Consider the following 22190-nt stretch of genomic DNA (forward strand, 5'->3'; position numbering starts at 1 on the left):
AAGATCAGATTTTCAAAAACCTGACCATTCTTCAATACATTTAATAAAGAGATCAGTTTATATTTTAAATCTCTGAAATTAATGAAAAACAAAAATGTAATAAAACTGTCTATTTTCACTGAAGATCACATGTTGTATGATAATCCCTAGTATTGTAAACTACAATTCTAATGTTATTTTTCATTTATTTTTATTTCTTTATTTGTATTTTATACTTTTTTCTTTCTTTATGTTGTAGCTATGTGTATGTGTTTGTTTGAAGTTCAATAACAAATAAAAATAAAAAAAACAAAAAACTTTGCAAAGGAATGTCCAGCTTTAATACCCACCCACCCCCACAAACATTACTTTACATGTAACCAAGTAAATCAAGCCGTGGAAGTAGGTTTGATTTTGCAAATGAAAGGATCAAATATACAAATTTCAGTCAGTTTTACCATTATTATTATTAAAACTGCAGATGAGGTGCACAAATACTTGAATAAGCCTGTATTGATGATTTCTTTTTTTTTGTAAATAATGATAATGATATTGACACATTTTTTTTAAATAGATCAAAAGATGATCCGAGTGGGAATTTAAAAAGATGTGAATTCATCTCAAGTCTATATATTTTAACTTTTCCCCAAGTATTGCAAAAGAACATGATACAGATTTCTTACTGCATAAATGCAAAAAGTCAAACAGAAACATTGGTAGTAACAAAGGACTGCATCGGCTCTGGACTGATTGGGTTAAAACTACAAATCCCTGTTGTTACTGCTGAGCAGCTTGGGGTAGGACGTGGCGATGGATCGGCCGCATCGATAGACAACCAGCTCCAGGACATACTCGTCCACCTTCACCACAACAGAGGTCATTTTCTCGGTGGACATGAGGAAGATGATGGTGAAAAGAGCGACCTCAAACTCTGGACTGACACCGATGAAGGAGCAACCGACGGGTTTCACCAGGCCTTTCCAGCTGAACTGCAGGCTCAGCACGTGGTCGTCCTCATCAGGCTTTCAAAAAAGAACATTATTTTAGAGTGGTGAAAACCCGTGCATCAAGTACTTGGTGTGACGTTCTTACTGTGTCCTTGTTTTGTCTGGCTTTGTAGCCCTTGTAGTCGACATGGCCGTGCTTTTCCTGCAGGTAGAACTGGACCCAGTTATGAAGACCTGTGACCTCTTGGTTGTATTTGGTCTCTCCAACAAACACATGTTCAAACCCACAGGAATCCTCACTAGAAGACAACGATCAAGGCAAGTTTTCAACACAATGTAAACAGCAAAGTCATCCCCAAATGAGCTTTGATTCAAACTTAAATGACATTTAAGCCTACACTACTGCCATGCTCCATGCATGAAATAACATCAACAAATGTCATCAAAGATGTGACAGAGATGCTGAGTTTTGCTTGTTTTCCTGAAAAGAAAGCAGCACAACAGTTCCTCAGTGGAGGATCAAATCTGTGCATCAGTTCCCTCACCCTCCATTCCTGTCCCTGTGGTAGAGTTTGAACCAGATGTCATACAACTGTCTCTTGAATTGAGCCGGGTCCGACGGAGACTGCCGCTTCCTGACCAGATATTTGTGAGCGCACTGGAAGAAAAATACACATCATATCACGACACTGCACACTTAACATCGAACATGACCATTCTCCAAAAGGACCACAGTAAAACGACAAATGATGTCTGGGCCTGAGAACAGGAACCCATTCACAGGGATCTGAACTGCCTTTATGTTTTAGGAGTCACTGTACAGTGAAAATAACGGATATAGTCAAATGTAAGCCTTTATTATACCTTTGGTGCTGCTAAAACAACATAAAACTATCACCCTGTTCAGTACTGAGCTAAGCTGGACCCTAACAGGAGAAAATTCTCCTAAATGTTTAGAATAATTACTTAAAAGTTCCTAATGTAAAAATCATTTTGCAACATATTTGTTTGTAAAAAATTTTGTTTTGGGAGTATTGGGAATTCATATCTATAACCAGTAGGATGGTATAAGGACCTTTCATTTAAGATCATAATCATATTTGTAATGTGATTCAACTGTGACAAGGATTCAAAACATATATGTATTAATATATCTAAGACCAGAGAGGAGGTTTCTGGATGCAGTGAAGGAAGACATTATGGTAGCTGGTGTTAAAACAGAAGATGCAGGGTTAGACGGAGGAAGCTGATTGGCTGAAGGGAAAAGCCCAAAGGAAAACAAAAAGAAGATAGAATATCTGTGTGTCTTCAATTAGAAGTTATGAACCAGAATATAATATATATGTAAAACAGTTAAGTCAAACATAATAGATTATATTAACTCACTTCCTTCTTCTCTTTTTCAAGCAATTTATTATACTGTTTTTGACAAACTTCATGTATTGTATGTTTAAGCACAAATATGTCCATTTACCATAATTATAATGACATAATTTACATGTACATGTATATATATGAATATATGTGTCACTTTTGCTTTACTTTTTTTAAATGTTCCAGTCAAATCACCTTAAGTTTGATTTGTATTTGTATATAAACAAGATCTCTTGTGTTTGTCGTCTCTGGTATTTTTTGTCATGATTGCTTTAAATAAATTCTAATTCCATGACTGTGAAATTCTCTCCACAAGATCAGCTTCTAGCTCAAACTGTTTCTGCCAAAGGTAGTAAGGTATGGAGAATTGTCATCTCGTCATTATAAAGGAGAGTCCCATATTTTCTACTTTAACTGAAGCAGTGGCAGAAGTTGTGAAATATGTGTTTGTTTTAGCTATCCTGTATTGAAGCTTTCATTTAAACTTCTTGAATACAAATAAACTTAGCGGATCTTCTTTATGACTGCAGACGAATGAAAGAGTCTGGAGGGGTCTTGACTGAATAGACAGATGTGTAAGCAGCTGCTGAGCAGGATCACGGCATTGTAAGTCCAAGTTCAAAGTCTACGATGGTCATAAAGCTGCTGTACCTTCATGACGTCGGTCTTCACGATGGCATCAATGAAGAGGCGGTTCTCTTGAAGTTCCTCTGCAGTAACAGTCTCCGACACACCAGTAGACATCTCATAGTTGTCCAACAAGTTGATAAAGTCTAGGTGAAGACGGGATCTGCTCAGGAAAACTCACCAACAGAGTTCAGTGACACAGAAGAACGGACACTCACGCGCATACGTCTCAATGCTCTTCAGCTTTTCCTCATTGACGTATGTGAAGAGTGGAGCGTGGGCCCGGTCTCTGGCGCTGTTGCTGCCGGGAGCCACATAACCCGCCTTGCCCTAGAGACACACACAAATCTGACTCAACTGCCTCAAGATCCAGTAATAAGGTCTGGAAAGAAAATCTGTTCTTAATCCTTCCAGTTGTGCAAATCTTATTATTTCGAAACTTCTGTTCAGTAAAAGCCTTGCACAACCCCATGGTGACAGCAGCCTAAAAATAAAGGGAAGATTTGCAAAAATGTGTGTCTGCTTTGCTCAGAGCGCCAGCATTCAGTCCATGTGTGGCTCTTTCGCAGGGTTAAATGGTTGCTTTCTGTTGTACCCAGGTGCTTTGCAATGCAGATAAGGCGAGCCTCGCTGATGGCACTAACCTGAAGGGAGATGATGTAATCAATGCCTGGCTTGAGACGGTTAGAGTCCAGGGCCCACAGCTGATTAAACACCTCCGTGAGCTCCTGGTCGGCTTTATTACTGTGAAAAATAAAGAGAAAAAGAACAAAGACTGATCCATCTAAATGGAAATGTTTACATTTTCTTTAGTTTTGTTTACTTCCACCATATTTATCCAGTTCTTTGGGCGTTTGGCCTAGACATGCTGTCAGCTAGGCGACACAGCCTGGACACCGACATAGGCATTTTTTTTTTAGGAATATTTGCTTTTGAACGAGAGAACTGGAGGGGAAAACTTGAATACTTCAAGGAAACTTGTGCCAGCAGTGAAAACAGTGCCAACTCTGTCTTCAGGATGTGTCTCAACTGAAATCTGACCCTGCGTTTCATTCATTGAACACACGACATAAGACGAACGTTCTTCTGAAAAGGCCGAATGAACTGTGCAAAAGTTTAGAAAATGTACAGTAGAGAAGATTAATTCATAAAATAAACAAAGCAGCAACAACAAACAATTTTTTTACGGTGGTTTAGAGCCAGGACCCTGAAGTCAAGCCTTCAAATTTAGCTCTATTGAATGAAGTAATGTTCTGATCTATTTTTAAAGCATTCCTAGTTCCTAGTGGTTTTTTAATTATGATTATGCCGTTTTTAGCCTAAATAATTTTAAAAAAAGTTGTTTTCTAGAACATAGTTTCCTCGGAGCAGCAGAAGTTAATCAGAAATTAAACGCTGAATTTTGGGCAGGACTGTTGCCACAGTGTTTCCTCAGCCGCACTTCCCGTCATCCATTTGTTTACACGCTCTCCTGCTAGCTTAAAGCCCCTCACTACCCCCAACCTAACATTAGCGGTGCGACAAAAATGACGAGCAACATCGGAGCTATCCGTGTGTTCAGGTTAGATCCAGATTCCAGCCCAAACGAGGAAAACAAAGACGTTCGCAGATTTATTTGTCTGCAGGTGGATGCATCAGAATGGAGCAGAGCGGCCCGCCCAGCGTATTTTTTATGTCACAAATACGAACAGCATTTTTTTGTCTGCTCCTGATTCACGATGATTTTAATAAAGAAATACTCAGAAATGTCACTTGAATCTTAGTTTTCTTTAAAAATGTGTCCTCCATCATCAGACAAATGCTTTCTTGACCACTCATTATAAAAAGCTGCAGATGATTTCAAAGCACAATCCCTCCACAGCATCCCCCCAGTGTTTTGTTCAAGGCTGCATTCGTTTGGGTTTGTTTGTTTCCAGAACCAAAGTGGATTTAATAGTCTAGTAAACCTATTAAAAACAGATGTTTGCAGGGAAAAACGCATACTTTAAAGTTTTTTATTGCGGTACAGAGGTGGTGAATATTGATGCATCACAAAACCGACCCCGTGATGAAGCAGTCAGGCTTTCTTGTTCCTCTGTTGGCGACAGTAAACCCTAACAGGGAAGTAACAGCAGGAAGAGGCTGGAACTCCATCCTCAGAAAGGACCACACCTTTTTTTTTAAGCCAACACACCCTTTTTTTTTTTGCCTCGTGCGGTTTGATCATCACCAAAATGGCTCTTTTCCCCACATTTCCCACAAAAATGAACCAAAATGCACTGTTCCAAACTAAAAAATAAAGCGGTAAAGAGAGCAGACGGCTGAGGAAGACAGACTTTCGCTTCCACATGAACTCCCGAAGATGCGTGAAAAACGCTGAACACAGATTGCAATCACGCACGGACGGAGCCGCCTGCATTCGTGGGCAGAACAGCAGAAATCCACCAATGCAACCTGAGAACTTCACGGAAACAGATGCCTGTGAATCAGCATGAACTCATGGCTTTTAGTTGAAAACGTCAAAAAATAAGAACAATAACGTTTCTGCGAATAAAAGTTATTAGAACAGTTTGACAATAAAGCTGCGGTTAAAGCAGGAAATCAAGAAAAAGGTGTCTAGTGTCAAAGAAGTAAACTCACCTTCTTGCCATTGTTTGTTTCAGTGAAAACAGTTACTCGAAATCTTCTCAGAAAACTCGCAGTGACGTGTAAACAGTCATACTGGACGCCAATCAAACCTGTTCTCGAGGATTAACCAATCAGGAGGCAGGTAGAAGGGGAAGCCCCTCCCCTCAGACGCTTTCCCCGGAAGGCTGTAATCCTACCCCGCTCTACTGTAAAGACCTAAAAGTTTGGACAACTTTGACATGGAAAGCAAATTTAAAAAGACACCAACATTAAAGGTTATTTTCTATTCAGCCAGAATAAATGTGTAAAGGTAAAAATGTGTCTTAATGGACGAACTTGTAGATTTGATGTGAGAACTTGTAAAACAGAATGTGAAAACTTGTGCACCAAATAGAATAGAATAGAAATTCAAACAGGGAAAGGCCCCTTTACTGGAGTAAACGTTCCCAAAATCCCACAATCAAATGCTTTAAGGTTGGGGGTATCTTTCTGATGTATGCCTTCTTTATTAGAATTTCAAAATAACCCCCAGTAGACGTTTCTGTTGTTTTTGATACTTTTAAACAGGACTTTTCTTAAATAGATGAAATAATAGATGATTTATTTTCAGGAGTGTCTTTCTCCATGGCTCAAACAGTGATATGAAGGTTCAAATGGAAACTGACGTTCTGAGACTGGAGTGTTCACTTTCAGTGCAATGGCACACAGAGGACCCCTACTGGTCAAAGGTCACAAAAACAAAAACAGTTTCAAAATGCCAAAACCTGAAACATCTTTTATGTCATTTTATTTGCTGTTCAGGGTAATCCAACAATCTGCATGAGCCAGCATCACATCAGTTCTGAGCCAGAGCCAGGTGCTGCTTGCTGCTGCAATGTAGCTTCAATTCTAATGTCATTCAAAGCATTTTTCATGGACTTAATAAAGTTCTTTTTGATGTGTAATTTTATTAAACAGCATTTGTTTTGTCGTTCCACACATTGTTAAAAAAGTGTTGATTTAGAACCAAAAATATGTCACTTTTCTGTTTCTTTATCGCTAAAGAGAAACCTTTGAGAATAGAGACTGTCAGTCTGTGTAGTTTGTGCACCTCCCCTTAAATCAAAGGGGGGATGAAGGGCGGAGCTACTCAGCTCAGGCCGCACTCATTTAGAGGAGATTTTGGAAACAGAGGCTTTAGATAAACATGAAATTATCTTTTAAAGACATTTAGGTTGTGGGATTAAAACCTTCATAATCCTAATCAAAAACACCTCTGGCAACGTTTTCATTGGGGGGGACTTCAGTGGTTTGATTTATTCTCTGTCAAATGCAAAATATAGAGATGTACCAGACATTTCAAGTATAGAATATACTGAATGAAACAAGTCAGTAATTCGTTTTCAGAAGCCATAGAATATAATCTCCCCCTAGCAAAAGTAAGCCTGTGGGTTACATCTATTTGAGTGTTACACAAGTATACTCAGTAGTATACACTAAAAGTGAGGCAGTTTACTTTCAATAGACTGTCTATATATTGTACATTTAAAATGTCAAATTAAACCTGAAGAAGTATTCATTTAGAATACCTTATACACTATATGTATATGGTCTATATTATATACTTGATATACTTGTACTTTTACTCAAATATACTTAAATATTCAGATATTCAGACTGCAGTGTGAACGTAGCACAGAGACAGTTTTCTCCTCCAGGCTGTCAGGAAGCTGAACTCTCTCCCAGCCCTGCCCCCCTCCCCTCCTGCTGCCCTGTTGCCCTCCTGCTCTGCTGATCCCTGACACACATACGTCACCTACCTCATCAGCACTGACTGCACCTTCCACCAGTCCTCTAGTGCCGTTAAAAATTTAAGCAACTGTACTTCAGTCACTTTATTCTCTAGTCACTTTATTCTCTCCTCATTTTTTTACTTTTATTTTTTTATACCATTTATATTTAGGCCTGTTCTATTTATAGTTTGTTTATTGTGCAATTTGAAGGTGTCTCCCCGTTTAACTGAAGATGAAGAGAAAACGCAATTTCAATTTCTATGTATGTGTCAACATTGTAGATCTTGACAAATAAAGTTACTTGACTTGACTTGACTATTCAAGTGCACTACTTTGTGCAAAGGGTTAAAAACAAAGACATAATTTAACCCTACAGTAACTTTTCTTACAAGTTCATTTATTTTTTGTTCATGCTTTCACTTTAAATGATCAAGGATATTCCCTCAGTTTTTTGTGTTCATTGGTTAAATCGATGAGTTGTTTTTTTTTTTTTTGGTAGCAGCAGTGCTTTTACTTTGAAAGCGTCTGCAAAACAAACCCCAGCGTCGCCTTTGCGCATGCGCCACGTTCCCACATGTTAGTCGCTAACAGTTGTGCTACATAAGTGTTAGCGCTGGATATTTCGCTGGTGGTCTGAATCGCATTTCAAATTTAGGCATCAACCTGCCCGATTGGCGTTTGTTTGTCAGTTTGGGAGGCATTATTCCGTTTAGAGAAGAAAGAGAACACATTTACGGGAAGGAAATTAGCCTGCTGGCCCGACAGCAGCAGAGGGAGCATCATGGCAGCAGTGCTGGGACTTGTGGCTGGAAGCTACGAGCAGATCATCTTCGGTTACCGAGTAAAAACTGCTGAAAAAGTACGTCAAGCCGTTTATCTTGAATGTGGAATAAATTGGGATTATTATTTAATGTTATTTCATGTGTCCATTCCAAGTGCATGTGAAAAACCAGGAAACAAAAACATTGTTTTAAACTTAAACTTTTTAAGTAGTTTTTCGATCCTTGATTTACTGAGAGATGGTGTCTTAGTTTGGACGGTAGACGATAGTATTTTAATATTTGTCAAGAGGATGCATACAAAATAAAATACATTAAACTCAGAAAATACATTATTTTTGTCATGTAGCTGAAAGGTTACCTACCTGCTTTTTTTTGTAGTTTGACAACAGGAAACATGAATTGGGTGAAAAACAAAGCCCCTGGAGTGTCTGAAGGCGCCTGGAATCCACAGATCGTATTAATTCTCCAGTGTTTTGCTGTTTCCTCGTCACGCAGGAGTGGACCGCTGAGGCCGACTTCACTCATCACACTCACACAGCTTCCATCTCAGCTGTAGCTGCCAGCCAGAGGTTTGTTGCCACAGGGAGCAAAGATGAGACCATCCAGTTGTATGACATGAAGAAACGAACCGAGCATGGGGCTTTGCTGCATCACGATGGTAGGATTGCGTCATCAAATCAATTTTTTCTGGTGAACTGCTGTGCATAGCCAAGTACTGCAGATGTTAGAAAGGATGCCATCAGTTTACCAACTACAGTTTTGTCAAAACTGGATTATAGAATACTATATTTATCTTAAAAAGTGGGATAATTTCATCAGAATGGCCGGAGAACATGCTGGGTGAGCTCAGAATAACAAAAGAACCTCTCAAAAGTCTTAGAACGTAAAAAGAATGGTCCATAACTTCTACACAACACATAAGCCCCTGATAAATTCATGAGCATTTATTGGGGGGGGATTTTTTTTCGCATAGTTCCAGGTTATCACTGCTGTAGCAGAAGAGCAGAGAGTTATATAATTAATGTTTTCTCATTAGCACGAGAAATAAAATGTTGTTTCTTCATGATTGCAAGATAACGAAGAATATACTGGGGTGTCCCTCTCTTCCTTTCACACAATGAGACGCCGAGATGTACAGTGGTGCAAAAAAGTATTCAGTCAGCCATTAATTGTGCAAGTTCTCCCAATTAAATTGATGAGAGAAGCCTGTAATTTTCATCATGGTTAAACCTCAACTATGAAAGGCAACATGAGAAAAAAAATCCAGAAAATCACATTGTCTAATTTTTAAAGATTTTATTTGTAAATTATGGTGGAAAATAAGTATTTAGTCATCTACAAACAAACAAGATTTCTGTCTCTCACAGACCTGTAACTTGTTCTGTAGAGGATCCTCTGTCCTCCACTGGTTACCTGTATTAATGTCACCTATTTGAACTGGTTACCTAAATAAAAGACACCTGTCCACAACCTCAAACAGTCACTCTCCAAACTCCACTATGGCCAAGACAAAGAGCTGTCTAAGGACACCAGAAACCAGATTGTTGACCTGCACCAGGCTGGAAGACTGAATCTGCAACAGGTAAGCAGTTTGGTGTGAAGAAATCAACTATTAGGACATGGAAGACATACAAGACCACTGATAATCTCCCTCCATCTGGGGCTCCCCCCAAGATCTCACCCCGTGGGGTCAAAATGATCACAAGAAGGGTGAGCTAGAACAGAGCCTGGACCAACATAACAAAGGCTACCATCAGTAACACACTACACCACCAGGGACTCAAACCATGCAGGGCCAGACGTGTCCCCCTGCTAAAGCTAGTACATGTTCAGGCCCGTCTAAAGCCTGCTAGAGAGCATTTGGATGATTCAGAAGAGGATTGGGAGAATGTCCTATGGTCAGATGAACCAACATAGAGCTTATTGGTAAGAACTCTACTTGTCGTGTTTGGAGGAGAAAGAATGCTGAGCTGCATCCAAAGAGCAAGATACCTACTGTAAAGCATGGAGGTGGAAGCATCATCAACCCCATAGAAAATCTTTGGAGGGAGTTGAAAGTCTGTGTTGCCCAGCAACAGCTCCAAAACATCACTGCTTTAGAGATCTGCATGGAGGAATGGGCCAAAATACCTGCAACACTTTCTGAAAACCTTGTGAAGACTTGGAGAAAATGTTTGACTGCTGTGGTTGTCAACAATGGGTGTATAATAAAGTACTGACTTGAACTTTTGTTATTGACCCAAAACTTATTTTCCACCACAATTTACAAATAAATTATTTAAAAATCAGACAACTTGATTTTCTGTTTTTATTTTTTTTATTTTGTCTCTTATAGTTGAGGTATACCTATGATGAAAATTACAGGCCTCTCTGTAGAAGAACTGATCAATTTATAATCAATTTAATCGTTGGTCATACTCAACGTCCAAATCCGTCATCGTCATTTGAGGAGAAGGTTGGCCCAGTAATCCTGCAGTTGTCAATGTCCTCAGTTGTCAATGTCCTCAGTGACCAGATGAGGGGATCAGGCCGTCTACACGGTAACAGAATGATGCACGAGAGGGGCAGGATGGAATGAATGCATGACACTTGGGGCGTGGTCTTTCATCATAAGAAAAATATCCTGTTTCCTCGTGATAACGAAATCGCCTGGTTATCACGAAAACAGGCAAAAAAAGAAGTTGAGTAGGCCCTTTTATAATCCTGAGAATACATCATATTGCATAAAACAAAAACTGTCTCTTGTACGGTAATCTCAAAAGGCTTTTTCTCCACAGGCACCATCACTTGCTTGCAGTTTTATGGGGAGTCTCATCTACTGAGTGGAGGAGAGGATGGACTGATGTGTGTGTGGAGCACAAAGAAGTGGGAGTGTCTGAAGTCCATTAAAGCTCATAAGTATGAATGAAGAAAGGCTCCACATTCGGGCCTCTTGCTGTCAGCCTTTATATTCATGATCTTTGTTTGCAGAGGTCACGTCACATCGTTGTCTGTCCATCCTTCAGGAAAACTTGCTCTCTCAGTTGGAACAGACAAGACATTAAGGTAAACGTCGGTTCCCCTGAAAATTCGGTTTTCATAAATGTTTGTCATCAGAGAGTCATTTCTCTTTTTCCTGATCTTAAAGAACTTGGAATCTCATTAACGGCAGATCAGCTTTCATTAAGAACATCAAACAAAGTAAGTTTCTTTTGGTGCAAATGAAGTATAATTATGAAATGCATCATACCTTTTTTTGTTGACTCCCCACAGATGCACACATTGTCAGATGGTCTCCTGATGGTGACAGGTATGTGGCTGTGATAAACGATAAAGTCGACATCTACAAGCTGGAGACGGCCTCTGTCACGGGAACGGTCACAAACCCCAAAAGGATCTCTTCGCTCAAGTTCCTAAACGTGAGTTTAATGTAATTCCCATCTCTGAAGAATATTCACTGTCAATCAACCACCATAACGTGTGGTGTTCCTCACGGCTCTGTCCTGTGCTGCCTACTTTTTTATCTGCTTCCTCTTTACAATAGTCTTATGAAATACAAAATTTCATTCCACTTCTGTGTCGATGACTCTCCTTTAGAGATCTGAGATGAAATGTGTTTTTTCCCCCACAACTTTCTTAAACTTAACAGAAGAAAAGCAGAGTGTTTGCTTGTTTACTTCAGATGAACTATTTCTAAAATTGACAGCTGTCAATTGATAACTCTGCTGTCCTCCTCTCAGGTCAAGAGTCTATCGCTGCTTTTCCATTCACTGTGAAATCACGCAAATTGGATTTGCGATAATAAGTTTGCTTAATGGAACCACAGCAATTTTGAAAAAACTCGCATTTGTGGAAAAAAACTTTTTGCGCTTGGAGTCAGTTTTGCCAAACTGACATATTTGGCAAAACTGCAATGGAAACACTCTTTTGGAATGATGAGTCACATGACCAACAACCAGATAGCCATGCGCTTCTTGGTAGGAACTGGCGGCCTTGGGCGCTGCACAGCGGGCACAACTAGGGGTCCCACAGCATCACAGCTCATGAAAAGTTGAGCGTGTCATGAACAGCTCCTCTGGAAGATCACTAACCACCATTTCATTAAATGGCTTCATCCGTAGCCCCTCCCACATGTAAGGAGCTCGCCATGTCCTAAAGAAAACTGCGACATCTCCTTTGATAGATGATGATGATGATGAGCGCTAGTGTCGTGGCAGCAAGTTGAATGTATCTGCTCTCAAAGTATTGATCACATCCGTGGCCGTGTTTCTGCATGATGGAGTTGGTTTATTCGCACATTTGTGAGTTAAAGGAAAGAGTGTAGTTAAAAAGTTTTGTGTTTTCAGCCCGTCTAGAATTTCGATAAAGTTTTGCGCACATGTGTGATAGAAACACAGCTTCTGTTATTCGTAGCTTTATGCTCTTTATTTTTTCTTCACACATGAATAAAATCACTGGAATAGCATTTCTCCACCAACACAATATGACAGCTGTCCTGCTCACGTGCCGGATTGACTATTGTAACTTCCTTCTTTTTGGTCTCTCTTCCATCCACAAGCTTCAGTTGGTTCAAAACTGCTCCCCAGATCCTTTTCTGCCTTCACCGATCCCCAAAGCTTCTACACTGGCTGCTGGGCCATCTCACTATTGCGTTAAAAATCTTTAACCTGACTTTGAAAACTCCTCACCACCTGGTCCCTCCCCATTTCGCTCTGTCTTCCCTCCTTCTCCCTAAGATCCTCCTCAGGTCCTTTCCTCTCTATCTGCTCATCGTACAGCAGATCTGTTCTTCACCTTTGGAACTGTCTACCACATGACCACAAACTTACCACCAGCGTTCAAATCAAGGCTCTCCTATTTTCATTGGCCATCAATCCTTAAACCCAATAATGCACCTTATTAACCTCCTTGACAGTGGAATTGATTTTTAACTTTGTTTCTGTGTCTGTTTTTAAATGCACGTGTTGGGTGACCTTGTGTGCCACGGAAAGCACCATCACACAGAATGTATTCTAATTATTATTATGATCTATCATTACCCATGTTAAAATGGCATAAATAAAGCTGTGGTTCACATTTTCAGAACTCCATCTTGGCCGTTGCCGGAGACGACGAGTCGGTTCGATTATGTGACGTTGACAAAGCCGAGTGGGTGTGTGAGTTCAAGGCTCATGAAACCAGGTGAATTCACTACAGGCTTTTTCTTGTTGTGTTTATCACACTCGTTTCTTTCTGAAGGATAACAGAACAACGTCACTGTCGTTTGTGATTTCAGAGTGAAAGCAGTTGATAGTTTCTCAATGGAGGATTACTGTGTTTTGGTGACTGCTTCAAACGATGGTTTCATCAAAATGTGGAAAATCCACCTGAAAGAGGTTTGTCTCTCCTTTATGTTTCTTCTTTTTTAGCATTTGGAGGAAAGTCAGTACGACGGAGTTTTAGGGCCAGTTTACAAATTTTTTTTTAATGACATCTTTTAAGTCATAGATTAACGAGGAAAAAACTCCAACGTTGTCTCTTTATCCGAGTCAAGCTTGAAGATGAAAGATGTGGAGCATTTTGTGAAGCTTTATTTCCGGATAGGTTTCAAAAACGAAGAAATTCTGAACCTTTTGGCAAATGAAAATGAAATTATTGTCAGTGTAGCCGGCTTTCCGGGGTTCGGTGTCGGTAATGTGGAGTTTCATCTGTAAAATAAGGAGCTCAGAGACACGTCTGGGTGTAGAGGGCCGCTGCTTTTTTTCTTTTTCATTCACACACCCAGAAGTCCTTTGGTCACCTTACGTCATGAACCTGTCATGCACAGAACACCAAAGCAGAAGGTAAACCGTAGGGGTGTGTATTGGGAAGAGTCTGGTGATACGATAGAAATGCCGATATTTTACCGGAACACATTCTTACTTTTTTTTTTTTCAAGTGTGACTTAGAAAAAACTCTACCTGAATTTCTTTACGTCTTTCACTGTAATGAAATAGTCAAATTCCGTTTTTTTAACTATCACAATGTTAAGCACTGCAACTGTATCTCATATCTAAGTTGCGTTTACCAAAGCAAATTCATAGTGCTTTTATTTTGGTAACTTAAAATATAGAAAGAGAACAGTCAACATTGTCTGATTTCCACAACAAAATATATGTCAGTATATGAAAAAACATAGAATGACTGTGCCTTAACCAATAAGTTTCTAAAAGTATGATTGAGTAAATAAAGTGCTGTTTATTTTCAACATTGCTTAGTGTAGCTTCTCCAGTACTTTTAACGGTTCAGGAGCCTGAATGGTGCTTCAGAAATAAAAAATAAAAATAAAAAGGGGGGGGGGCTAATTCTTTCCAAGAACAATAAATTATGATGATGAGGCAGCATGACAGGGTGAAGGAAAGTTCCTTTAATGTGACAAAGGTGCTTTGTTTACATATCTGCCCTGCACCGCTGCACCTTTGCAGCCACGCTTCTCACACGCATAAGTAAACTAAAGCTGATCACCACGATGTCGGCCTTTATTCAGAGCGTTGTACACATCCCTCTGATCCAACAGGTCGCTGAACTAAAATCCATTGCTGGGAGGTTCTGCAGAACTTTAGCCCGCTTTACCGAAAGCATTTTGATTGATGCTAAGTTCATTAGCCTACTAACTTAACCTGTGTAGCTCCAGTGCTTCCCTCGTTCTTATCTGAGCCGCTAAAAGCACCACAATCCACGTTTCTTTATGTTACTGGCAGCAACATGGCTCAGAGTTTCTGTTTGGTATCCATCCCAAGTAAAAACGAAGTATTTCATGTCTCATAACAACAGAACAAGCTGCCTCTGGCTGCAGTCTTCCTGTTGTTTTGTGTGGAGTAGAGCTGCTCAAAGAAGGTCTGTGTTCTCTGCTGCCAACTAGCGGTCGGAGGGTGAAGTGGACAACAAGAGTCAGACGCTCAGAAACAATTCAATAAATATCGCCCTGACAGCATTTTGAATCGATACAAGTATCGCCAAATGAACTATCGGGATATATTGCTGAATCGATTTTTTTCTAAACAGTGTTACATATGCCCCCTCCTCCGGAGGAAAAACGTCCCGTTTCAACATGTCTATGAAGACTCTCATTCATCCAGGTTGGTTCCATTGTAGTAGGTTTAGGGGATGTCATCTGGACTTGGTTATTAAAGTTAGAAGACGTTTCGCCTCTTATCCAAGAGGCTTTGTCAATTCTGAATTAGCTGGTCTAAGAGCTGGTTTAGATACGCATATATAAACCAGCTCTTAGACCAGCTAATTCAGAATTGACAAAGCCTCTTGGATAAGAGGCGAAACGTCTTCTAACTTTAATAACCAAGTCCAGATGACATCCCCTAAACCTACTACAATGTCCCGTTTCAACATAAAACAACAAACAACAAATGAAAATAGTCTGTTATAATAGCATGAGAACGTTAAAAATGCCAAAAAGTGCTCCTCCTCAGACGTCACACAGACTTGGAGATTTTGGTTTCATGGAGGAAGAAAGGATTGAAGTGATGCTGCAGGGACACCGATGTCTTCATCAACGGGCTGCAGAGATCCTGCAAACCACCCATCAATGAATAAAACATTAATAAATCATAAATCAAGCAAATGAGATTCAGCTCACCTGTTCAATTAAGTTTAGTGGGTCTGCTCTGCTGCTGCACGGCGTTCACTTGCTGCTCTGTATGCTCACTTTCACTTTAATCTCCTAAATGTACGACTTTAAATCTTGTAATTTTACTTTTTTTTTTGGAGGCCCTAAAACTCAGTTGTAGGTCAGTTATCTGCTCCTCTGTAAAATGTGAAAGGGAAAAGAAAGAAAGTATTTTTAAAGTATATAAGATGATCATAATGGTAAATATGTCTAGGGGTGTGACGATAACCGCATCACCGTGCTGATGACTCATCACCAGGGTGATTTTTTTATTTTATTTAAATTCTGCATATGGTGCAGGATTTTAACTATAATAAACACATTCATCCTTGCTAATAACTTACTTTTTCTGCAAGTCCTGCGTTGAAACTTCAAGGGCTTCTGGGGGAGTTACAATTGTATTCATTTCCATTACAAGCCGCATGCGTTCTTGAGTGTGCGACGGAGGATTGTGTGTGTGTGTGTGTGTGTGTGTGTGGGGGGGGGGGGGTCACAAGAGTCCCGACACCATGACTCCTGCTGCTTCATCCCAGCTGTGATCAAAATCCCACACCTTTTATCACTGTTCTCCTTCACTCCGGAACAACAGACATGAATGCGTGTGCACCCCAACACTTGTGCACGCTCTCACTCACTCTTGCACTGCTCACGCTCCTTCCTCTTACACATGCAGCGCGCTGACACACATACACATTACAACACCTATATAGTTAGTTCATTAGGTAGATTGTTAGTAGATGACGCGGCCGCCAGGGGATTTTGTGTGTGTGTGTGTGTGTGCTTCATCGCCGCAGTGATCAAAAGTCCCACACCGTCTTCTGTCCGGCTGATTCTTTTCTCTGCTCACATCAGAAGCTGGAATCTCCCACCCTTCTGGGGGAAGTGAACACGTCAGCCAGACTGACATGCCTTGCTGTGTGGACCCCATCCTCAGAACAGCAAACGGATGAGAAACCAGCATCTGAAGCAACAACATCTAAAGGTGGTGCTATGAAAGTGCAATCACTGTTTTACTCATCAGAAAATGTGTTTTCATTTTTTTCAAACTAGAGTGAGCTCTTAAGTGGTAATGAGATTTTAAAAAAAAGCTTGTTCTTTACATTTCATCGTAAAATGTCAAATATTTGTAACTGATCAATAAGTTGAAGTACCAGAATTATTGAAGCTTCACACCACAATGCGACTCATTCCTGATGCATGTCAAGCCGCTATAGGAGGACCTGGCTTCAGACATAACTAAAGCGGTTTCATGGCCTGAAAAAGATTAGGGAGCATTGATCTAAACCGCATTGCATGTGTTGCTTTATTGTATTCTTAAATCTATATCTTAAATCTTTTGTCCGCAGAACTTACTCAGGTTCTTGGAAAGAAGAGGAGAGTCCAAATCGCTGCAGAAGAAGTCATTCTAGAGGACGAGAGCAAACCTAAGAAGAAAAAGAGCGGAAAACAATAAAAATATATTTATGCATTTATATTTGCTTTAATATTTGTCCCAGTGATAAAATTCAACGTTGCTTTTAAAAATATGGCTCCCTTTTGTCCTGTCTATTAAAAACTTTTCGAACTCTGTTTTTCTGAAGAAGAAAAAAAGGCTGATAATGATTACACAATAAATGCTTTGTGTTTGTGCTATAACACAAGTTGCCTCTTAAGTTATTTTCCAAGAGACGTATGTGATTTGCTTTTATTTTGAAAGTCACAAGTCCACCCAGGAAGTGAATGGTTTCCGGTAATCTTTGAAAATGCCTGGAACCGAAGTTAGTTTTATTGTCGGGTGATAGTTGTTCAGTCGCTAATTTTTGTAATGAAAATTGAATTTAGTCGTACATTTGTCTGAACTTCGGTGGAGCCAAACTTCTGGTTGAAAAGCGTTAATCGTTAAATCGGAGGCCATGGCCGTCGACTGGACTGGGTTCATGTATGCTGCTCTGGTGTCAGCAGGGGGAGTTGTGGGTTACCTGAAAGCAGGTATGTGAGCAACAACTAATTGTGTTCAGACCCTGTTAGATAAACACTCATTCTGGTGAATTTCCATCTGTGTGTGAGAGCAGACAACCATGCGGACTATCCATTTAGAATTTGTTGTATACATCTATGTTTGCTGCCTGTCGGTTTGGGTGTTGAAGCAGGGCTACGATGGAGGATGCTGGGAAATCAGTTTATTATTCTTAACTAATAAGAGACGGCCGCCCCACACAGATCAGACATTATGTCACACAAACACATGCAGAGGTGCAACACATGAGTTTGCCGAGTTTCTCTAATGAAAGATGGTGGTGAAGATTTTTCCTGGACTCACGAAAGACCCGTCTTTTCCAGGAAGTGCCACCTCGCTGGCAGCAGGGCTCCTGTTCGGCCTGCTGGCTGCTCTGGGCGCTTATCGCACGTCTCAGAACCCCAGGAATGTGCTGGTTTCCTTCGGTGAGTGGCTGCGTGTATTAAGACTGAGCTTGGCGTGTCTGGAAAGCTGCGGCTTTCTCAAACTCCCTGCCGTTTCTGATGAAGGTGCAGCGGGAACGCTGGCTGTGGTGATGGGACTGAGATTCCTCAGCTCAGGGAAGTTCATGCCAGCTGGATTCATGACCTTAACCAGGTAACTCCCCTCCTGATAAGTAAGACTGCGGTCTGAATCTGTTGAACGTCTCTTATCCTTCTTTTGTTTGTTTTGCAGTGGACTCATGCTGGTGAAGATTGTTTTTGGAGTATTGAAGAGAAGCTCGCATTCAACTTGAGCTTTAGCCGTTCGGCCTGTCAGTGTCAGTTTTTGTTGAGTTTTCTCCAGATTTATTCAGTCAAGCAGCCCTACCATCAACATAAAAACACAAATACTTGAATACAAATCAAAGGAAACTTTGTTCCGCTTAAACAAACGCCTTTTGCTTTTGAACTCATGAGACTGAGTCGATCTAAACTGTTTTATCTACACAAATCAGGGCCTATAGGGCAATAAACATAACCACTGACCGACCTTCATGGTGGGGTAGCTGGACTTTAAACCGGCAACCCTCAGGCCAAAGGCTCATGCCTCAAATAACAGGAAGAAAGGCTAAAAGAAAGGGCAAATTCTGCAAGTGGATTTCACACTACTGCTCTCAAACTGTTGTTTGGATTTTTTTTTAAATAACCGAGCTGCAGTTACAGACTCCGACCAGTGGGGGGTAGCCTGCTTACGATACTCATGTCCATCCTGCGCTGAACTGGTCTGTTCTGTTCTGCACCTCCTCCTCCTCCTCAGAAGGATGGAGGTGTTGGTCTGTCTGAGAACAGCACACAGAACAATCAAATATATCCAACCATCTCGATCCCGCTGCAGCACTTCCGAGCTTTGCCTCCACTGGATTCCTCAGCATCATTGTCATCTGGGTGACAGCTATTCCTCAGTGGAAACCGGGTCACGTGGGTCACATCTGACCTCAGCAGGTCTGAAAGGAAAGAAGTATTTTTCAGTGGTTTGGTGAAATGAAAACCTCACCTGCAGGCCGACGGAGACATTTAAGGTTTAAAACGTCCCCCAAATACCTGAGAGGACTGAAGCAAGACTGTCAAATAAGAGACTAAAAACCTCCTGCAGAAAAGAATCCATCCGTTGGATGCCTGATGGATGGAGCTGCTGGATGCTGGACATGTCAACCACCTGAGAACATGGAGTTTAATGTTCAATTTCCAGCTTCTTGGCATATTTAAAGTCACTCAACAAAAAGTTTTGATGCACTGGCATTCTCTTTGGTTTGTCCATTTACAATAAAATGTTAAAACTGTGACCTGATTCGGTTTTTTTGAATAAAACAAACATCTGGAAAAGAAAAATACGAAATTCCTCAGATTTAAAAAAAAGAAAAACTGAAAGTCAAATAATTTAGCATTGGAACTTCATTTCCATCTCTTAAGCAAAAATGATGTTTATATTCTGTTATGAAACAAAATATACCAACAGTGTGAAATCAAGAACTAATAATTTACTAAAAACAGGAACTCAAACGACTTTAGAGATCCACAGCAGAAGAAAAGCAGTCACTCAAAGTACCGGTAAGTACTTAAGTGAGTTTTTGGTACTTCAGCTCATTAAGTTTGTAGTGACTGAAATTCATTTGACTGACAGTTTTCCAGAAGGATTTCCCTGGCGATCCTGGGATTTGCTGAACTGGAGCGCGCGCACCAGGAGAACCCAGAATTCTGCGTTTTTCTTCAACATTTGAAAGTTGATCAACATGTCAGGGGAAGATGGGATCCCATGAGAAGGGTCGTTGGTTTTCCGAAGGAGCGTGTCCCGTTAACGTGCAGCCGTCCCTCCTCCCGCGCGCGCCAGAGCTCCAGAATGCAGACACGAAACGCGCGGAATGAGAATGATGAAGAGCATTCTTGAAATGGCTTTGCTGTAGTAGCGTGACGCGCCGCGCATTGCCCCTAACAGCCGCGCAGGCGGATCGCTGGGAGTGAGCGCCGCGCCGTGCGCGCTCGTCCGCGGCGGCGCTTTGGGGTGCTTACGGTAAGGTGGTGGACCCGCAGTGTCCGCTGAAGGATCAGGTGATCCACGAACTACGAAGCGACGGCTGACTGAGGAAAATGCAAAATGACATCTAGCAAATGTCGGAGCGGACTTCATTCACACGTCGGGCTCAGATTCGGATTGAAACCGCGCGGCGGAGACGCCAATGACGCGATGGCTCGTTAGGGCTGACTGCGCATCTGCGATCCTTTTGATTTTTTAATTTATGAGAAATCCCACTGACGGGCAGATCTTGGTTTCATCATGGGGCTGTGCTACAGTCTGCGCCCCCGGCTCTTCGGGGATCTGAGCGGCTCCATCTCCAACGCCACATCGGACTCGGACCAGCCTCCCGACGCCGCCGCGCCGACTCGCGCCGGGGGATCGCGCCAGGAGGACACCGGGGGATGCGGGGAGACTTCGTCGCTACGCGGCGGCGGGGGCCTGGTGCGCCCCGGGGACTCTGCCAGGCTCTCGGCTGGGGAGCACCGTCGTGGAGACTCCGGCACCGACGGTGTTCTCATCCAGAATGGGGGCGGCGGCGGCACCGGGAAAGGCGCAGGAAAGGACCGCGGCCGCCGCTTGCAGCTGCTACAGAAAACCAGCACCCAAAAGCAGAAAAACTGGGACAAACTGCTGGTGGAGGAGAAGGAGGCCGAGAAGGAGGCGAAGAAAGTCAGTAAGAACATTGACCGGGTGCTGAGGGAGCTCAAACGGGAGTACAAACAGACGCACCGGCTGCTGCTGCTCGGTAGGTGCTTCCCTCCGGTTTGCTTGTTTTATTATTAGGAACCCCAAACGTCCACAAACCGGGCCGTCTGCCGAGGCCTTCGGCCGCATCTGATCTGTGGGTTGTCGGTGCAGAACCGTCACCCCCGCGCGCGCGTCCCTGTCCTGATCCCCGCACGTTTTGGGGACTGTGGAGGAAAGCCACGCAGGCGTTGTGTTGGCGGTCCAAACGGACCCGCATAGGCGGGTGAGAGGAGCACAGGAGCCGGATAAATAAGGGTGTGACATCTGCTGAGGGACAAATCACAAGTGTGTAGACGAAGCTGACCTCTTCACACCAAACGGGCCCGTTTGAGAGGAATCCTCTGCGTGAACAGATCCTCGTCACAGATACACTTTTCATCTTTTCAGTACATTATGTTCTTTATGCTGTTACTCAGCAAGCAGGAGGAATCCGAGTTTTCCCATCAGAGTATCTATCATTCTATACAAATGTCTTATTTTTCATTACTTTAACCCAAAAGTCAGCCAAAACAAAGATCTCTCCATTGTCCAAAACAACCCAAGTTAGGATGTTTTTACCCCAACTTTGAGGTCAAACTTTTTTAAAAGGCAGGAAAAAACTTAGATTGTGTTGAAATGACCCCCCCCCCCAAAAAAAAAAAAAAAATTACATTGACCCAAAAATGTGTCCCATCAAGTGTTTTAAGAGTGAGAGAAAGCCTTTAGTCTGCCAACCTTTACCAGGAGACATTCAAAACAGATATTTTGATTTTGAAACATCAGAATCGGTTTTAATAAATAACTTTTCAGTCCAGTGTGTGTCCACAAAATAACCAGATTTTCCCCTATTTGAATCTCGACACAGTAATACAGCACAGGACAGTTTGAAAAGGTGACTGTGCTTTCATAAAAATCCCAAACGGTGCTGTTGACATGAGACAAAGTCCCGTAACACAAATACCGGTAATTCATGGGGTTTGTGGAATTCCTCTGCTTGATCCATAAGTTCTTTATTTACTGTTCAAAGCGGAGCGCTTTGTTGACTCAAGAGGCTGCTTGGCAAAGTCAAGTTTTATTTGTTTGCCCCGAACATCTTTAGCTAAAACTATAGCCCCACAGCCGTGTGTTTGGAATGAGTCATCCTGTTCCCCAAAGGCCGTCATTATTTCTCCTGTGGGGGGGTCATTGTTTTGTGTGACAGTCAATGATCAGCATTGCTTTGTCTTATGGGTTTCCAAACAAAAACATGAGTCCATTTTACAC

General features: G+C 41.6%; 4 protein-coding genes and 3 long non-coding RNA genes across 8 annotated transcripts in view; 3 read left to right on the top strand and 4 right to left on the bottom strand.

Annotated features, from left to right (window-relative positions):
• Positions 1 to 297: 297 nt before the first annotated feature.
• si:dkey-222f8.3 (Poly(U)-specific endoribonuclease-C-like) lies at positions 298 to 5671 on the bottom strand. The gene is made up of 7 exons (XM_004078607.4): positions 5547 to 5671; positions 3572 to 3671; positions 3146 to 3257; positions 2952 to 3073; positions 1472 to 1584; positions 1072 to 1225; positions 298 to 1001 (listed from the first exon to the last, which is right to left on the bottom strand). Exons 1-7 carry the CDS (start codon positions 5555 to 5557, stop codon positions 741 to 743), a joined length of 873 nt encoding a protein of 290 aa, XP_004078655.1. The 5' UTR covers positions 5558 to 5671; the 3' UTR covers positions 298 to 740.
• A 2181-nt stretch (positions 5672 to 7852) lies between these two features.
• pak1ip1 (PAK1 interacting protein 1) lies at positions 7853 to 17349 on the top strand. The gene is made up of 10 exons (XM_004078608.5): positions 7853 to 8165; positions 8584 to 8746; positions 10866 to 10986; positions 11059 to 11133; positions 11216 to 11268; positions 11341 to 11486; positions 13151 to 13248; positions 13343 to 13442; positions 16562 to 16691; positions 17056 to 17349. Exons 1-10 carry the CDS (start codon positions 8088 to 8090, stop codon positions 17160 to 17162), a joined length of 1071 nt encoding a protein of 356 aa, XP_004078656.1. The 5' UTR covers positions 7853 to 8087; the 3' UTR covers positions 17163 to 17349.
• On the bottom strand, positions 8584 to 10646 carry LOC110016802 (uncharacterized). The gene is made up of 2 exons (XR_002292137.2): positions 10507 to 10646; positions 8584 to 8803 (listed from the first exon to the last, which is right to left on the bottom strand). It is a non-coding gene; the product is annotated as an uncharacterized LOC110016802 (long non-coding RNA).
• On the bottom strand, positions 13542 to 13984 carry LOC144986853 (uncharacterized). The gene is made up of 2 exons (XR_013650714.1): positions 13861 to 13984; positions 13542 to 13676 (listed from the first exon to the last, which is right to left on the bottom strand). It is a non-coding gene; the product is annotated as an uncharacterized LOC144986853 (long non-coding RNA).
• A 60-nt stretch (positions 17350 to 17409) lies between the features above and the next one.
• On the top strand, positions 17410 to 19470 carry LOC101171110 (transmembrane protein 14C-like). Its single transcript, XM_004078609.5, has 4 exons — positions 17410 to 17677; positions 18029 to 18130; positions 18215 to 18302; positions 18381 to 19470. Exons 1-4 carry the CDS (start codon positions 17602 to 17604, stop codon positions 18439 to 18441), a joined length of 327 nt encoding a protein of 108 aa, XP_004078657.1. The 5' UTR covers positions 17410 to 17601; the 3' UTR covers positions 18442 to 19470.
• LOC144986852 (uncharacterized) lies at positions 18999 to 21160 on the bottom strand. 2 transcript variants are annotated; one of them, XR_013650713.1, is made up of 3 exons: positions 20931 to 21160; positions 19229 to 19343; positions 18999 to 19131 (listed from the first exon to the last, which is right to left on the bottom strand). It is a non-coding gene; the product is annotated as an uncharacterized LOC144986852 (long non-coding RNA). The 2 variants fall into 2 exon arrangements; XR_013650712.1 differs by lacking the exon at positions 20931 to 21160 and adding an exon at positions 19807 to 19939.
• The window catches only part of gnal2 (guanine nucleotide binding protein (G protein), alpha activating activity polypeptide, olfactory type 2), a 48013-nt gene continuing 46043 nt past the window's right edge, over positions 20221 to 22190 (top strand). The window contains exon 1 of the mRNA XM_023964944.2: positions 20221 to 20946. Within this exon, the coding sequence (XP_023820712.1) occupies positions 20460 to 20946 (487 nt within the window). The 5' untranslated portion in view covers positions 20221 to 20459. The remainder of the gene's footprint in view (positions 20947 to 22190) is intronic.

Source organism: Oryzias latipes, chromosome 17 (assembly GCF_053564925.1).
Source record: "Oryzias latipes strain Hd-rR chromosome 17, Olatipes_Hd-rR_3.1".
Taxonomy (NCBI): domain Eukaryota; kingdom Metazoa; phylum Chordata; class Actinopteri; order Beloniformes; family Adrianichthyidae; genus Oryzias; species Oryzias latipes.

What these genes read in the sequence shown, in the direction of transcription:
- si:dkey-222f8.3 (XM_004078607.4), bottom strand. An exon ending in ATTACATCATCTCCCTTCAG is followed by an intron (nt 3,258 to 3,571) that starts GTTAGTGCCATC and finishes GTGTGTCTCTAG; the next exon opens with GGCAAGGCGGGTTATGTGGC. An exon ending in CCAGACAAAACAAGGACACA is followed by an intron (nt 1,002 to 1,071) that starts GTAAGAACGTCA and finishes CTTTTTTGAAAG; the next exon opens with CCTGATGAGGACGACCACGT.
- pak1ip1 (XM_004078608.5), top strand. Translation starts at nt 8,088, where the DNA reads ATGGCAGCAGTGCTGGGACTTGTGGCTGGAAGCTACGAGCAGATCATC. An exon ending in GGCTTTGCTGCATCACGATG is followed by an intron (nt 8,747 to 10,865) that starts GTAGGATTGCGT and finishes TTTTCTCCACAG; the next exon opens with GCACCATCACTTGCTTGCAG. An exon ending in GGAACAGACAAGACATTAAG is followed by an intron (nt 11,134 to 11,215) that starts GTAAACGTCGGT and finishes CTGATCTTAAAG; the next exon opens with AACTTGGAATCTCATTAACG.
- LOC101171110 (XM_004078609.5), top strand. Translation starts at nt 17,602, where the DNA reads ATGGCCGTCGACTGGACTGGGTTCATGTATGCTGCTCTGGTGTCAGCA. An exon ending in TGTGGGTTACCTGAAAGCAG is followed by an intron (nt 17,678 to 18,028) that starts GTATGTGAGCAA and finishes CGTCTTTTCCAG; the next exon opens with GAAGTGCCACCTCGCTGGCA. An exon ending in GGATTCATGACCTTAACCAG is followed by an intron (nt 18,303 to 18,380) that starts GTAACTCCCCTC and finishes TTTGTTTTGCAG; the next exon opens with TGGACTCATGCTGGTGAAGA.